This window comes from Podarcis filfolensis (genome assembly GCF_964270895.1).
Source record: "Podarcis filfolensis genome assembly, chromosome: 2".
Classification (NCBI taxonomy): domain Eukaryota; kingdom Metazoa; phylum Chordata; class Lepidosauria; order Squamata; family Lacertidae; genus Podarcis; species Podarcis filfolensis.
Window position 1 is genome coordinate 118,130,855 of NC_139605.1, and position 17,636 is coordinate 118,148,490.

Consider the following 17,636-nt stretch of genomic DNA (forward strand, 5'->3'; position numbering starts at 1 on the left):
TCCGCAGAGTCTTCGCAGTTCGCATAACAGTCCTCAGCAACTCAGCATTTCGGCTAATCTACTTTATTTACATGTAAACACACACGGAGCACTGCAACATGGCTCCCTCTCTCTCTAGCATCAGGCAGCAAAGAGAAATAAACAAAGGACAATAGTCCCACTTCACAGAACACAGTAACACAAACATATTGTCTCCATCACTTTCTACTCTGTGGAGTCAAAACACACACCATCATGTGATAGACAAAAACCCCATGACTGCAATCATGGATCAGGAATTCTAACATCATTATTAGGTATCATTATGAGGCCCTATTCCTCAGAATGCGGAGAATTCAGATATTTTGACAACATCTGTTCCTTGTGCTCCTGAGCAACATATACAAGCTGGATTCCCTCTTCCTACTTAATGACTTTATCAGAATCCAAAGTTTCGAGTTAGTTTCTAAACCAAATGTGTCCCAGGCTTCTGAGAACTATAGCACATGTCCTTTCCGAAGGCGGATGTCTTAGTTTGGATCTCTAAAACCATTCCATTCCATTTTCCATTTTGCAGCTACTACAACACCAAGTCAGTCCTTCTGTGCCTGGGGATAACAGCTCTGGTATGCCTCTCTGTCACCTTATTCAGCTTCCAAACCAAGGTGAGTGAATGTGTCTTAGTAGGGTTGGGCATCCTAAATTTTGTCACTCCGTTTATAGGTGAAGGAGAAGTTGGGAGGGTCATTCTGGCAATTTTCAGGTGGGTGGGGGCAAAACACGGCAAAAATAAGCTACAGTTACAATTAGTAAGTCTAGAGCCAGGAGCAGGTAGCTTTCATTCCCCACCTCAGATGTATTCCTAGAATAACACCACATGTTAACATAGTATTGTTCAAGGAGACATCTGGATATAAATAATGGCAGCCACCTGTCACTGGAAGAAGCACCATTGCCATTTCTACTGAGGAGAGGGCCACCACCAGCAAGATGCAGCAAAATGAAATGTTTAAAAAGGGAGCTGAGGTGGTATGGGGGCACCTTCAGCCTCCGAGTTTGCTTATTTGTTCCTTCCTTTCAATCCATTTTGCTATTGCATTAAGCCTTTTTAGACATTACTGAGGACTGCCTTTTTTCATTCGTAATCTGCAAGTCACTCTGGGAATCTTAATGGTTGAAGAACAGAATTGTATGCTGTGAACCGCCCTGAGATCTATGAGTATAGGGCAGTATGCAACTTAAATCAGTCAGTCAATCAATCAATCTCCATAAAACACGAACAGCCCATTGTAACTCTGAATTTTCTATAAACTGAAGTGACCGGGGCAAACACCAATATGAGATACATTATGTTCTAATTTGGAAGGGTTTAAGTTTGGATTGTATTGGGACAAGGCTTCCTGAAATCTCTTGAAATCTCCCCAACACATGCCGAGGTGGATATTGTGGCTCATATAGTCAAAAAGCTAGATGTGATGGAGAGCTTGTCTGAGTCTAAGACAGGGTAAGTGAAGGGATCCCAAGGCATGAGATATAACTTGAGAAGGATGAGCGTCCATCTGCATACAAGATTCAGTAGCAATTGCCTGGCAAAGGCTGTATGTGTTTGGTTATGTGAGTACCTCGTGCCATTGGTTGGGTGCCATTGAATATACTCATTTGGGGTACACAGATATAGTGATGACCTTTTTCTTTCCTCCCACAGTATGATTTCACCTCCTGCCAGGGCGTGCTGTTCGTGATGCTGATGGTGCTGTTTTTTAGCGGGATCATCCTGGCCATTCTGCTTCCTTTCAAATATGTAAGTCTCATCTTGTTTCTAGAGCCAGTGTGGTGTAGTGGTTAAGAGCGGTGGACTCGTAATCTGGGGAACCGGGTTCGCTTCCCCGCTCCTCCACATGCAGCTGCTGGGTGACCTTGGGCCAGTCACACTTCTCTGAAGTCTCTCAGCCCCACTCACCTCACAGAGTGTTTGTTGTGGGGGAGGAAGGGAAAGGAGAATGTTAGCCGCTTTGAGACTCCTGAAGGGGAGTGAAAGGCGGGATATCAAATCCAAACTCTTCTTCTTCTTCTTCTACTAGCAAAAATATACGCACATGGGAATGTGTCATTTCACTGGGACAGTGAGGTTCAGGGCCAGAGCACTCAAAATTGCTGAAAACAGAAGTAGTCAACATGTTACCCAACCAGATGATGCTGTACTAGAACTCCCATCATCCCTGACCACTGGCCATGCTAGCTGGGGCTGATGGAAATTATAGCCCAACATTACTGTATTTTTCGCCCTATAGGATGCACTTTTCCCCCTCCAAAAATGAAGGGGAAATGTGTGTGCATCCTATGGGGCCAATGCAGGCTTTCGCTGAAGCCTGGAGAGCGAGAGGGGTCGGTGCGCACCGACCCCTCTCGCTCTCCAGGCTTCAGGAAGCTATCCGCAAGCCTTGTGAGCAGCAGCACCCTGGGCTTCGGGCAACTATGCGCAAGGCTTCTGAGCGCGGCGGGAGTTCCTGCCGGGCTCCAAAGGCTTGGGGATAGCAGCCTGTTCTGGGGGCTGGGGTCGGGGGAAGCTCGGGCTTCCTCCGCACCAGCCCCACGGCTGGGGGGGGGGAAAATAATTTTTTTTATTATTTATTTCCCCCCCAAAAAAACTAGGTGCGCCCTATGGGCCAGTGCACCCTATAGGGCGAAAAATACGGTATCTGGTGAACACAATGTTGGTTGCCCCTGGTTTAAATCTTAATCTGCATGGAATCACAGCATTGGAACAGGAGTGAAATGGGCTTTTAAGTCAACCCTCTGCTTGCTACCAGTTCTCTGCTGCCCAACCTTCAGAACCTAAACTACAAAGCAAAAACAGGAGAAAGTTGCTTGGGCCTGTTTCAAGAAAGTGAAAAGGGATAGGTGAATCTGTCCATTTTGGTTTCTCTCTGCTTCTCATTTTTCCAATGTTAAGTTCACTTCTCCACATTTCTGCATCAGTGTGCAATGAAAAAGAAGAAGAAATCGTGGAAATTCATTGGCATTCTAGCCTAAACGTTTCCTAGCATGCGTATTTTTGTATGCAATTTTGCCTAATTCACATGTTTTCCCTAGCTATTGTCTCTACTTTAGTGCATTTTTAACATGTTGTTTTCAGTACTTAGTGTGTTTTATGCACACTAATGCACCCATTTTGGGGGTTCCAGATTCAAAGAGGGGAAGTGCAAATTAGGTAGGTTTGCTTTAAAATGCAAACCAAAAAGAATTTCTCCTCCATCTGCACATGGGATGGAAAAACCAAATGGTATTCACCGCCTCCCCAAGATAACATGGGCCGTATGAGAAAATACTGCACCAAGGTGCATTATATCAGGCAAAATTGTGAATGAGAATGCATATGAATTTACATGCAGACAATTTTTAAAAACACACCTCAGAAACTGATGCAGACATTGAAAAGCTGAACGTAAGACTGGGAAAATGAGAAACTAAGAGAAACAAAAATTGACAGATTTATCCATCTCTATTCTTAGGCAAGGGACACGGGTGGCGCTGTGGGTAAAACCTCAGTGCCTAGGACTTGCCGATCGTATGGTCGGCGGTTCGAATCCCCGTGGCGGGGTGAGCTCCCGTCGTTCGGTCCCAGCTCCTGCCCACCTAGCAGTTCGAAAGCACCCCTAAGTGCAAGTAGATAAATAGGTACCGCTTTCTAGCGGGAAGGTAACGGCATTTCCGTGTGCTGCGCTGGTGCTGGCTCACCAGAGCAGCTTCGTCATGCTGGCCACATGACCCGGAAGTGTCTTTGGACAGCGCTGGCTCCCAGCCTCTTAAGTGAGATGAGCACGCAACCCCAGAGTCGGACACGACTGGCCCGTACGGGCAGGGGTGCCTTTACCTTTACCTTTATTCTTAGGCAAAATTGTGTCTGAGGTGGCTCTGGCCAGTCCCCTTTCCTTTTGCAGCCTATGGAATCCTACCTGCAAGACCACTAAGCTAGACTGGCTCAAAAGTCTTCATTTTTGCCCTCACTATTCTATTCCAAACAAACACGTTCCCTCCTGCTAATTTCCTAACCCTTATCTCCATTTCTATTGTGGCGCTGTGGTCTCCATTTCCATTCCCAACCCCCCCGACACACACACACAACTGCAAGGTTTGGCACCGCCTTGTGTTTACTGTTCCTGACCAGCAGTTGCTCATGAAGCAAAGGCTGATTATGACAGGGAGGAGGAGAAATGGGAAAGAGGGCAAAGATGCCAGAATCTCTCAATCATTCTCCATCAGGGAGTTTTCGTTCTGCAGTTATCATGAGAGCCTGCTAGATATTGACAAAAGAAGGAGTGTTAGCCTGGGTTTTGAAGCCCCCATTAATCACTGCGGACTTGGCTTGTTTGCTTGATTTCCAGGGTGGGCTGGGCTTTCCATGACCTTAAGTGGCTGGAACCATACCGAGTACCTGATTATCTTGCCTTAAAAGAACAATCTGTCCTTTGATTCACACCCTTCCATGATTCAGGCCTGAATAAGCTGAACGTCAACGCGTGTGAGAATGTTGTGCTTTGCAATAGAGATTTCTCATCCCTGAAGCAGGTTCTATGTGACACTATGTACTTCTCGATGGCAAACACCAAACAGGTCCGTCGTGGCCTTGCTTTGATGTTGCTATTTTAATTTGGCATAGTGCTGGATGGTTATCTAAAACCTGACCCAGGTGAATACATGCTTCCATCATCTTCACCAGGTGATATTCAGCGTGTGGCGCTGTGGTGTAAACCACTGAGCCTCTTGGGCTTGCAAATTGAAAGTTCGGAGGTTTGAATCCCCCTGATGGGGTGCTCTGTCCCAGCTCCTGCCCACCTAGCAGTTCGAAAGCACACCAGTGCAAGTAGATAAATAGGTACCGCTGCGGCAGGAAGGTAAACGGTGTTTCCATGCGCTCTGGTTTCCGTCATGGTGTTCCATTGCACCAGAAGTGGTTAGTCATGCTGGCCACATGACCCAGAAAGCTGTCTGTGGACAAATGCGGGCTCCCTTGGCCTGAAAGTGAGATGAGCACCACAACCCCATAGTCGCCTTTGACTGGACTTAACCATCCAGGGGTCCTTTACCTTTATTCAACTAAATAGCTGTGCTTGTACAAGGATTGACATTAGTACAATGGAATTTTTCCACTTCTTTTTTCCCTGCATGTACCCCACACCATCCCCAAATCTATGGTTGCTATATTTCAAAAAGTAGAAATCTTTTTTGGGGGTGGAGGCGGGGCAGTCGTTGTTACTACTCAAACACACACTTCCTGGTTCTGTTGGCAAAAACCTGGATATCTTGCTGATTTTTTTTGAAATTTTCCCTGGACACTGATTTTGCTGTTGGAACCCCGGGAAAATCCAGACGTATGGCAACCCTACCCAAATCTGCTCCAGATGATTAGGGAAAACCCCAGAACAGGTTTTTTTTTTGTTTGTTTTTTTGAGGTGGGGTGGAATGGAGGGAATGTTCTGTTTTGTGCAAGGAGAAATCCTTATATTGACAGAACATTCTCCTTAGCGCTACATTGAATACAACCCAAGATATTATCAAGCTGGGTAGGAAATGTATAACACATTCCTGTCATACATTTATCTTAAATATTAACAGGGAGTAGAGAATAATGCTTCTATGTAGTTCAAGTTAACTGTTTCTGTCTGTCTGTCTGTCCCCCGCCCCATAGACTGCAGTCCTAACCCTCATTTCTTGGGTCTAAGTCCCATTGAATTCAGTAGGACTTACTTCAGAGTAGACATGGTTACGATTCTGCTGCTGACACACTGCAGGAGTCTCTGCCAAAAAAGAGAGCTTTATTCAGCTTCCAGTTATCATCCAACACCCTTCAAACCATTATCAAGTGATGTTTGGTCCTCAGCCTGTGCTTGGGAGCCCATTTAATGAAATGAGAACAATGCAAAAGTAATTTCTCTTCCTTACACCTTGTTGGTTCCTTTTTCATCTTCTTTCTGGAGGTGTCTATTATTATTGTTATTATTTTACTTTGAGCTAACCTGTACCTTGAGCCTCTACTAAGAGAAGGGCCATAGCTCAGTGGTTAGAACATCTGATGCCCATATAGAAGATCTCTGGTTCAAGACCTGGTGTCTCTAGGGAAGGCTGGAAATGGAACCCAGTAGAGCTGCTGCCAGCCAGTGGAATCAAAACTGATGGTTTCAGTCAGTACAAGGCAGGAGCTTGTCCTACACTCGAGTAGGACCCTGGCAGAGACACATGCCCGACTGGCATGTTCTCTCCCTCCTGGTCGATCGTTTGGGAGCTTCAAAAGCTTTCTTCAGCCCGAACATCACAGCGAACGATGCCAACAGACATTGGCACACTTAGAGATCCGCAGAGTCTTCGCAGTTCACATAACAGACCTCAGCAACTCAGCATTTTGGCTAATCTACTTTATTTACATATAAACACACACGGAGCACTGCAGCATGACTCTCTCCCTCTCTAGCATCAGACAGCAAAGAGAAAAAACAAAGGACAATAGTCCCACTTCACAGAACACAGTAACACAAACATCCAGTCTCCGTCACTTCCCACTCTGTGGAGTCAAAACATACACCGTCATGTGAAAGACAACAATCCCATGACTGCAATCACGGAGCAGGAATTCTAACAGTTCTCAGGTTTCAATACCTGGCATCTCCAGGAAAGGCTGGAAATGGAACCCAGTAGAGCATCTTACTATGCACAAACATTCAGCCATTCATCCTCCCACATGGATTGCAATGTTTACATCCTTCTGTCCTATGAGGCTGACCAATCTCTCTTGCCTCTTTCCATGTAGGTGCCGTGGCTCCAGGCCATTTATGCTGTGCTGGGTGCAATTGTATTTACTATGGTAAGTAAGCTGAGCTCAAGACAATTCTTTCCTTGACTCACTGCAACCAGAAGTGAGAATTCACAGAGGTTAAAATATCAGCTGTGCTTTTCACTTGTAGCCATGCAGAGGATGCAAAAGATGTGGAGGAATGGTACTGGGGAGAAAGTGCATCTTTCAAAGCCGCCACCACCAATTGAGTCCATATAAAACAATTAAGGGGGACGCGGGTGGCGCTGTGGGTAAAACCTCAGTGCCTAGGACTTGCTGATCGCAAGGTCAGCGGTTCAAATCCCCGCGGCGGGGTGAGCTCCCATCATTCGGTCCCAGCTCCTGCCCACCTAGCAGTTCGAAAGCACCCTTAAGTGCAAGTAGATGAATAGGTACCGCTTTCTAGCGGGAAGGTAAACGGCGTTTCCGTGTGCTGCGCTGGTGCTGGCTCGCCGGATGCCGCTTAGTCACGCTGGCCACGTGACCCGGAAGTGTCTCCGGACAGCACCGGCTCTTGAACGAGATGAGCGTGCAACCCTAGAGTCGGACACGACTGGCCCGTACGGGCAGGGGTACCTTTACCTTTACCTAAAACAATTAAAGGTCCAATGTGTTCAGTTTCTCTTGCTGCGCCCTAGAAGAAGGATGTCATCAGCCAAAAGGCATTGGGTCATTTATTTATTTTTTGGTCTCCTAAAGATTCTTATTGTTTTATACAGAACCACCACCACCCCAGGCCCATTTTAATCCTTTGCTTCCTTTGATTTAGTGGGAGAAGAAGCCTTCTCTAACCCCACTCCTTCAAATACGCAAGCTGAGCCTCTCTTTGTATTTCACGAATCTCTGCTTTATACAATCCAATCTGCAATCCATGTGTTCAAGTCTTCACTGTTCAGGATTCGGTCTCAGCCATGATGGGCAACACACCCACTTGTCTCAGTTCAGAATGGGAAAACCAAGCTATCCCCTTAGAGACCTTGGCTGTGGACAGAGCATAGATTTAATGCAGATGGTTTCCCCCCAAAGAATCATGGAAACTGAAATTTACTCCTAAAGAGCTGCAATCTCTAACTCCCTTAACAAACTACAGTTCCCGAGAGGGGTGCTAGGTGCTGTATATGCGCTTTAAACTTAATTGTGTTTATGCAGCCCTTGCTATTGCTGCCTCACCATCAGAGTGTGGGAGTGGAAAGATAGGGACAGATAAATCTGTCAATTTTGCTTTTACTGAGGTCCTCATGTTTCCAATCTTCGGTTTGTATGTTACTTTCATTATTAGACACATTTTTTGCACCGTTTCCCTGAATATACTTTTTTTTAAAAAAAGGATTGCATCAGCTGAGCGTGTTGTTTATCTGTCTCTTGCTATCTTTGCTCTCTCCCTTTTCACAGCTAATTGTCCTCAGGGCTTGAGGGGAGCAATTGGCCACTATATAAGTTAAGAAGCAGAGATAAGCAATGGGCTCGGCCTACATTCCCTTGGGCTTGCATAGCATTCCCTGCAGCCTTTTCCGCCAGTCTCCCAGGAAGCTGCAGGAGTCTCAGAGTCTGACGCCTGTTATATATATATATATATATATATATATATATATATATGCACGCACATGAGAATGTCTTCATTTTATACAACATCTGTGAATGTCGCCAGGCTCTAACTATATGGTGGAAGCTGGTAAGAGGCGACAGCCATCCATCAGTGAGGGGAAACTCAAAGAGATACTAGCAAGTAGGGACATTTGTCCTGGTGCACAAGGGCACCAGCACCTGCACCTGAAGTTGGCAAGGCTGGGCATCTATTGAGGGCACAGGGGCTTGGAAAGGCTCATCACTGATCCTGCCAAGCCCACCACCATTTGGACCCTCCCCACTACCAGAGCTGCAACACAGCATGGCTGCTTACCTCTGCCACCGTCACCAGCAGCTCATCATCTTGCCTCCCCTCTTTCCCGCAGACATATGTATCTCACAGCAAGGTAATAATAATAATAATAATAATAATAATAATAATAATAATAATAATAATTTATTATTTCTACTCAGCCACTCTGGGCAGCTTCCAACAAAAGATTAAAAATACATTAAAACATCAGTCATTAAAAACTTCCCTAAACAGGGCTGCCTTCAGATGTCTTCTAAATGTCATATAGTTGTTTATCTCTTTGACATCTGATGGGAGGGCGTTCCACAGGGCGGGTACCACTACTGAGAAGGCCCTCTGCCTGGTTCCCTGTAATTTCGCTTCTCGCAGTGAGGGAACCGCCAGAAGGTCCTCGGCACTGGACCTCAGTGTCCGGGCTGAACGATGGGGGTGGAGACCCTCCTTCAGGTATACTGGGTTGAGGCTGTTTAGGGCCTTAAAGGTCAGCACCTTTAAACTTTGGTAGACTGAATGGTGCAACTGCATGTACCTGTGTGTTAAAACTAATCATGTGGTTCTTCTTGCTTGAGCTGCAGCATGAAGTCTTAGCATATATCCTCAGAACATTGCTACATGTGTTTTCCCATGTTATAAATGTGTCCCATCAATCAAACTGTGTGCCACCTTCTCAAACTGCAGGCAGAGTTCAGCCGGTCCTTAGCTCAGTGCATACAACAATTCAGCATACAGGAAGAATGTCCCCGTGCACTGTAGTATTTCCCTTAAACCTCCCTATCATTGACATGTCAGAAAGGCTTATTCCCTGAACATGGAAAAGTCGGTTTTGGATGTCACTCTGTGTGGCTGAACCTGCAGGCCAGGTCAGGCCTTCCCCCAAACCATTTTTATTCAGCCACCATGTTACCTTTCCAACATCAGAGAGCATCACCCCAAATATGCCTATTTCTAATGCAGTGCTGAATGTTCTCCCATCCTGCTTTTAACCAAAAAGGTGTGCTTTCAGGGATGCCAACATGTTCCTTCAAACACCAACCTCTGAAGAAGTTTGCCATTTACACTGTCTAACTTTGGGATATTTGAAGCCTGTACTTAGGTACCGTATTTTTTGCTCTATAAGACGCACCAGACCACAAGAAGCACCTAGTTTTTGGAGGAGAAAAACAAGAAAAAAAATATTCTGAATCTCAGAGGGATTGCTACGCAGTGAAAGCAGCAATCCCTCTTGCTGTTCTGGCTTCTGGGATAGGTGTGCAGCCTGCATTTGCTCCATAAGACGCACACACATTTCCCCTTACTTTTTAGGAGGGAAAAAGTGAGTCTTATAGAGCAAAAAATGCGGTATTTGCCCACTGGTAGGGAATATAGGTTAAGATATGGGCCAGTCTAAGGGAATGGCCCAGTGCCCTTGGTTAACCAGGTGATCCTGCTAGTGTTTCTGTAACCATGTTAACCTTAGTGGAACAAACCTGCCTGGAGGTTCCGGTTCCCAACAAAAGAGGGTTGTTCTCCTGGAGCTTTCTAACAACTGCCCTTTGGACCTTGGATAACCCACAACTTATCATGAAACTAAACCACAAATCTGAACTGCAGTCCTCAGCAAGCATTTTAACCGGGCTCTGTGACGCAAGAAAAAGTGGGACGCAAAACACTGTTTACATTAGAGTAGACAATTTTGGGCTGAAGGTCACATTCCTTTCTGAGCATCCTTTTCCAGGGGCCACAGGTGGGAAAAGCCAGAAGCAAAAGCAGGAGGGGGAACAAATGCAAAATTTTCCCCCACCCTTGAATTAAAAACCAAACATGTAGCATAGAGGAGGGTTGTGTGATGTTCCTTGTGTTCCTCCTTTGGGATGAATGCAGTAGGCCATGTTGGTACATAGCTGTCAACTTACAGATTTGAAAATAAGGGACCAGCAGCCTCGAAAATAAGGGATCAGCAGCCAAAATAAGGGATTTTCAGAATACAGGTATGTTCAACTTCTGAGCCCCTCCGAGCCAAAGGCAGAAAGCTCAGCCAGCAGCCAAACGAAGCCTCAAGCGGTGGTTCCCATCGCGCAGAAACCCAGCAAAGGGGATACAGCAAGGAAAACCACCGTCACCTCTCCACTGGGAAGCGCTGAGCAAAGGCGAGTCCCCAGGCAAAGCAGTCGATTTGATTGGCACAAGGCATGCAAGCTCCACCCCCCAGTCGTTCTTAGACCCCTTATTGGGTGAGCAACGCAGCCAAGCAACACAGTTGGAGCCTCCCTCCTCCCTGGCCGGCAGGCAGGGAGGGAGAGGAGCTGCTTCCTTTGAAACCCTGGAAATTTAAGGGACATCATCAATAAGGGACAGCAGCAGGACATGGTGCTGGGATAAGGGACTGTCCCGCCAAATAAGGGACGCTTGACAGCTATGCACTCGTATCTATCTTCCATCTTCCATCCAGGCAAGGAAGAGGCATTATTAGAAATCAAGTACCCCGAGTCAGGCTGGCACCCACCCAGCGAGGATCCTCCCTCTTAATCCCAGCCATGGGAGCTGCCTGAGCTTTCCGGGTGAGGAGCAGAGCGAAGGAGGTCGAGGCTGGGTATGGGTGTGGACTTGACCTACCAGCAGCAAGGGAGGTGGCTGAAGTATCATGCCAATACTGTTATCACCATAAGCTCTGGAGGTCAGGAAGGATGGGATGAAACTCAGTTCAGTCCCATCTTCATCTGGCCCTACCTCATTCGCCCTTTCCAAATCAATATACAAACCAAAACACCACCAGCTTTCAGATATTGCCATTCTCCAACCTAGAATTGTGTACAAAATGCATACATCAGGAGAATATGCACATAAAAGTGTGTGTATTAGTAGGAGGAGGAGTCGTTATATTTTTAGCCCTCCATTCCTCCCAAATGCTTTATCTTATATGTTTAATGGGCAAAAGTTACATACAAAAATAATAAATAAATGTGTATTAAGGGGGAAGTGTGGGCACACTAAAATGCTCAGGACTTTTTTCATTGAAATGTAAACAGACGTGGAAATGTGGCAAATTGGAATTGTAACAGAGAAAACAAGCGAAACTGATTTGACAGATTTCTCCAGAGAGGTTACCGGCACACTTAGCAATCCTATACTGCAATCCTATACTCGCTCCCCCTGGAGCAAGTCTCACTGAACTTAGGGGGACTCAGCGCAGAGCAGACATGTATAAAATGGCAGCACTGACCTTGGCCTGTGTTTGGTTTTCTCTCCTCAGTTCCTGGCCTTTGACACACAGCTCCTGATGGGAAACCGACGCTACGCTATGAGCCCAGAGGAATACATCTTTGGGGCTCTCAACATCTACCTAGACATCATCTACATATTCTCCTTTTTCCTGCAGATCTTTGGGTCTAGCCGAGAGTGAGCTTGGCAAAGCTGCTAGGGCTTGTGTCTGGTTTATTATTATTATTAAAAAAAAAAAAAAAGGAATATACATCGGATGACACAACAAGAAAGAAAGGAGAGAGGAAAAAGTTATCCAACCTCTCTAGCCCTTTAGCAAGCTCCATTCCATCAGATGGGCCCCTGTCCACCCACCGGCCTCGTTGAGCTCCTGCAGGCTGTACATATATACATATAGATGCTGTTAAAACTTTTGTGACTCAAAAAGCAAACTGGGGTGTAAATGTACTTGCTCTGGCAACTGCCTTCAAGCTGTAAATTGAACCTGGAGTTGCAGGACCAGAATGGGCACTAGAGTGAAGGGGAGGGGGACCATTTTTTTATGTGTGTGGTTTCAATTGCTGAAGCAAAGCAATTGGGAATTCAGAAACGATCTTAATCAAGGTGGTCACAAATGTTTGTGCAAATCTTCAGAATGGCTGATTTATTTATTTATTTATTTATTGGTGTTCCTCATGGCAATTGTTGTGCAAGCCTCAAATTCCAAGTCCTGGCACACATTTAGGGCCAATCTGTTCATTTGCTTTCTAGCCACTAGATGCTTTTCCTCCGAAGAGCTCAGAGCAGCTTACAAGGTCCATCTCGCTTAGCTTCAATGGTAGAACTTATTCATATGCCCTTGTGCTCACTAGGATGTTTTGGGGGTGGTGGCGGTTCCAGACTCTGAGCCTCTTCTGCTTGGCTTTGAGTTTTAATTTGCTGATTTGAAGTTGCAGGGTTCAGTTTCAGTTCTTTTGGCCATTTTCTTGTTTGTTTGTTTCAGCACTATTTCCAGCATTGCAAGAGGAGCAGGGGAGGGCAAACATCCAGAATAAATGGCCACTGTGTTCCTGCTCAGTCAGTGATGGCATTTCTATTCCCAGCCACTAACAAGAGCAAACATGTCCTTAGATCTGGGATAATACCTTTTGCCGCCACTTTAATGCTGCGCTCCCATGCACCAATGACTTCACTTGTCTCTTCATCCCTTTCTTGGGATATGGATGACATTAAGACTTCTTCCCATGAGTGGATCAGGGCTTGAAAGATGAGACAGAGAGGCGAGCGACAGAGGAATGCTTTCTGCTTTCATATGTCTAGCTAAGCAAGTCTTCTCAGATCTAGAGAGGATGGCTACGGCATTTCTCATGGCCTAGCATTTCTTTGCCAATTGTTACAGACAGAAAGATGTAGAGAAACACACCCCAGCACTGAGAAATCCACGTGTAGGAGATTCCAGAAATGTAGACAGGAGCCTACCATTCTCATTTGTATTCAGATCACCTTTGCATTATGACACTGCATCTGTTTAGAAATATTGGTTGCATGAATGGAGGCCCTATGTCTCCTCTAAATCTCATATATAGATAGATCCTTGCAAGTGGAGACATTCCAGCCTCTTAGCTAGATCCCTTCACCATCTCGGCTAGAATAGCTGCCTAAATTAAGCCTAAATTCCTGATTGGAGTTTGAGGTCATCCCTCTGCTGCCAGAAGTGGATGGGTCATAAAAAGAGTGCTGAGGTTGGGTTAAAGGGTTCAAGAATGAAAAAGCTTCAGCACCACTGGACAAAGAACGTGAATAAATTCTAAAATCCCAAATTGACCAGATTGTGTGTGTGTGTGTTAAGGCAATGAGGTCATATCTAACCCCTGCCTAACCAATGGTGTATTTCTGCATCAGATGATAACATACAATCACCCTGTGTAATTCAGAGTGTGCCCTGCATTCTTTGCATATATATAAAACTGCTGGCACAACCATGATGTAGGTATTTGTTCACCTGTGTGATCTAATGAACTTTTACATTATTATTTGTGCATTCATGGCATTGATACCCTTCCTCTCCTGAACTCAGTGGTGCATGTGTGTGTGTGTCAACATGAACTCTTTGTGAGGCTGTTCCCACATGGGATATATTAGAGCGATCTTCTGAAACCTGGCACCCTCTAATACGCCTATCAGCCCAGCCAGCTAGATTGGATGTGCTCTCTGGAGCTGGTGGGAGTACTGGTCAAAACATCTGCAGGGCACCACGTTAGGGAACGTTTGGTAGGACTGAGATGACAACTATTTACTCAGGGTCACCCAGGGAGTTTCACAGCTGATAAAGAACTGAAACCCAGGTCTTCATGGTCCCGCACTCTGTCCACTACCCCAGACTGGATCTGTAGATAGTGATGCTATGTCATATGATGCTTTGTGTGTTTATCTCTTTATTGGTTTGTGGTGCTGTTTTCCTTATTTTGATTCCTAGAAGCTCAGAGCACCTTACATGCAGCTCCCAGCCAGTCTACCATCCAGCCAATCAACAAGCTGAGACCTGCTTAGATTTACAGCGTAACAGCATTCTATGTCATCAGATGATTCAGTTATTAAAACAAGTGTATTCTGTCCCAGGGTGATTTTGTTCTGTTACAGCAAAGGCACAGCCAGAGGTGTAGATAGATCACCAACACCCTTAGATGGACTCTATTGCTTTAGTCCATCCGATTTTTGGATTACGTGGACATATAATGAAGGGGCTCCAGCCCACTCAGGCCTGTTTGGCCTAAAGGCTGATTCTGAGACCAGGAAAAATCTCTTGTCTTCACGGTTTCCATGGGAAGCTTCTTTCCACACTGACAGGGGAAGCATTCCAGGGCAATCTGCTTTCTCCACTGGAAATCTCTCTAGGTTCCTGAAGAGGGCAGGAGAGGGCAGAGGAACTGGATTTGAGGTCAGCAACTGGCACCCACTCCCTGGACTGGGCCAAGTCTGTTGTCTCCTCACAGTCATTTGTCAGTGTTGTCCAAAGAGCCTACAGGCAGGATGGCAGTTTCTTGACAGACTGGGGTCAGGGTGTTTTTGAGAAGCTTTTATTTGTTGACCAGCGATCACATTTCCTCAGAGCGTGATCTCAGCCTGGAAAGGGCAGACAGATTGTCTCCTGCCCCATGCCCACCTCCTCCTCAGGCTGCAGCTTACATGAACTCCAGAGCATACCCGAGTATCTTTCCATCATTGCACGTGTGGTATTAATGGTCCCCATGTGGAAATCAACCAGTTATTTTCTAATGGTGGCCCCCAGGCTGCAACAGCCTCTAACTCTTATTTAAAAGATGATCCTTCCGCCCGATACGGGCGGCTTATCTGAAACCTGCCTGGGAATGCTGAGGAGTCTGCGTCACTCTGTTGCCTGTGGCATTTCTGACCAGTGGAGAAAGGGGAGGGGATCTGAGCAGGCCGGTGCCAAGCCCTTTGCTCTGTATGTTATCCTCCTCTTCCTCCTCTTGCTGCTGTCCTCCCCTCTTAGCACTCAGATGTTTGCACAGTCATTGCACACAGATTCAGTTTACAAGCTGGTGGTGCCCCTGAGCGAGTGAGAGGAAAGTTACTGTGCACATGTGGAGTAGCAGTGTCCTGTGCAAAGCACCTGCCTCCTTCCCTCCCTGTTTCTTCTATCAGAAGAGTTTTGCTCTCCCTGGTGCCTGATTTATGCAGTGAACTCACTGGTTTTGTACCCAGGCTGTAATGTAGAAGAGGAAAACAGGCCTGTAAGAGGGGACAGATAGAAGATGGAGGGATACCCCTGGTGAAAGCAAATGGGCCTGGACGGACAGGAAATGCCACCCTATTTTTCATTGTCACATATCTAGCAACTGTGAGAGGTGAGGATACAATAAATTAATGTATTGATTAAGCAAATAAATGGCCCATCAGGTTGGACATGTTGCTGTGGTGTTGGTGGGATGCCTGTCTAAGTCAACTGTTGCAGATGGCGGCCAGGCAAGTTGCTTTTTCAAAAGCTGGTCCCACCCCAGATCCGCAAGCCAAACATTGCTGCAAAGCCTTTAGATGGAGGCAGGGCATGCACCAAGCGCAAGAACCCAGAAGCTGTGATCTGCTTCCTAGAAATGACTAGCTGCCATTTTCTCAATGCAGAGGGAAATCTGAGGCAGAAAAAAGCTCACCAGGTGGTGGGGAGCTAACTTCCCAAGAAGTGGGTCACTGCTAGAAAGGGCAAGAAAGGTTGACATGGTGGAAGCACACTGGCACAGTCAACCCAGCACTCGTGCTGGTGCATTTTCACTGTGTCGATATCCCTGCCTCTTTGCCACTTCTCCCCTTTCTCCCACTAAAAAACAGTGACCCACCTGCCAGAAAGCTAGCATAGCAAATCGGCCCTTTCTGGTGAGCTGCTTCTGATATGAGGCCCATCTCTTGCACCACCAAGGAGCTCCTTGCTCCTGAGAACTGAGATCGTTCCTTCCTGCATTATTCCACCCACTTCATCTGCACAAGTCCATTCTGAGTAATGTTTATTGGTCACACTATAGAGGGAGGGAATGTTGGAAAATTGGCCTTTTCATGTAGTGTGATCACAGTGTATGCTCACTGAATGAATTGATTCTTTGATTGATTATTTAATTTCTATACTGCTTAATGCATTAAAAAAATCTCCAAGTGGTGTACAAAAGACAGAAGCAACAGCAAACAACAGAAACATAACATTACAAAAATACACAGTTACATATAAAAATGTTACATTAATACAAAGGTACTAATATCAATTCATTTTCCTTCTGACCTACACCCTCCCCCTCAGCCCCCAGGTTCTCATGCAGGGTCCCTACAAACTTTCAGTTCATGCACAAAAGTCTCACAACAACAAGAGTTCCTGGAAACAGCAGACACCACCCTAGTCTCTCACTTCAGCTTTGTCCCATTCAGCTGCACTCTCCATACCCAGTTCCAAGGTTTGTTGAGTTCCTTGGGGAGTCCAATGAATGTCATAAACCTACTTAATGGGTGATGTTGAAAGTGGATGTGGTGAGAGGAGGCTACAAGACCAGCAGTACCTGCAAAAGAAGATATCCAAAACCTTCCAGATGTTGAGACTCCAAATCCCATCATCCTGACCATTGGTCATGCTGGCTGGGGCTGATGGAGGTATAATTCAACACTACATTGGCTACCCCTTTCCAACAGCATCTGGATGACTGCAAGTTTCCCATCCCTGTGCAGCAGACGGCTTTTATTTATACCACCGGTGAATGCTTTGCAGTCCACAGCAAGCAGGAAGGTTACATATCTGTGCAGCCATAAACTGAGAGAGTGCCCTTACATGAGATGGGACAACTGTCAGAATCAAAGGATGTTTAGTGAGCAGGAGGAACCTCACAGAGACACACTGAAATAGTAACAGAAGGGAATGCTAGTTCCACATGAAGGAGCTAGTTGCCAGGTCAGGAACATCCCAGTTCCTGAGATTTCAGGGCCTGACCCGAGGCATGAGGGGGCTGGTGATATCACGGGGGCAAGTCCTGGAGACTTGAGGACAATTGGGAGAGGGGAGTGAAGGAGAACAGACCCCCCACCAAGTGTCTATGCTAAAATTTGCAGCTAGCTCCTAGTGGGTTGAAGCTTACAAGCAGCGTGCACAGGCATCATCATCATCATCATCATCATCATCATCATCAAATAAACACTCTTACCTACCTGGAGAGGGTCAGGCAAACCTGGAGACTTCACATCAGACCTAGAAGTCTGACAACCCTAGAATAAGGTTAC

The 17,636-nt window shown here is 46.1% G+C and overlaps 1 protein-coding gene across 2 annotated transcripts in view; it reads left to right on the top strand.

The window, feature by feature from the left end:
- FAIM2 (Fas apoptotic inhibitory molecule 2) overlaps nt 1-14,477 on the top strand; it is a 39,898-nt gene extending 25,421 nt beyond the window's left edge. For both annotated transcript variants that reach the window (XM_083599471.1, XM_083599472.1), the window contains 4 exons: nt 557-644; nt 1,685-1,780; nt 6,785-6,838; nt 11,917-14,477. In XM_083599471.1, the coding sequence (XP_083455597.1) occupies nt 557-644; nt 1,685-1,780; nt 6,785-6,838; nt 11,917-12,066 (388 nt within the window). In that variant the 3' untranslated portion in view covers nt 12,067-14,477. The remainder of the gene's footprint in view (nt 1-556; nt 645-1,684; nt 1,781-6,784; nt 6,839-11,916) is intronic.
- Nucleotides 14,478-17,636: the final 3,159 nt, after the last annotated feature.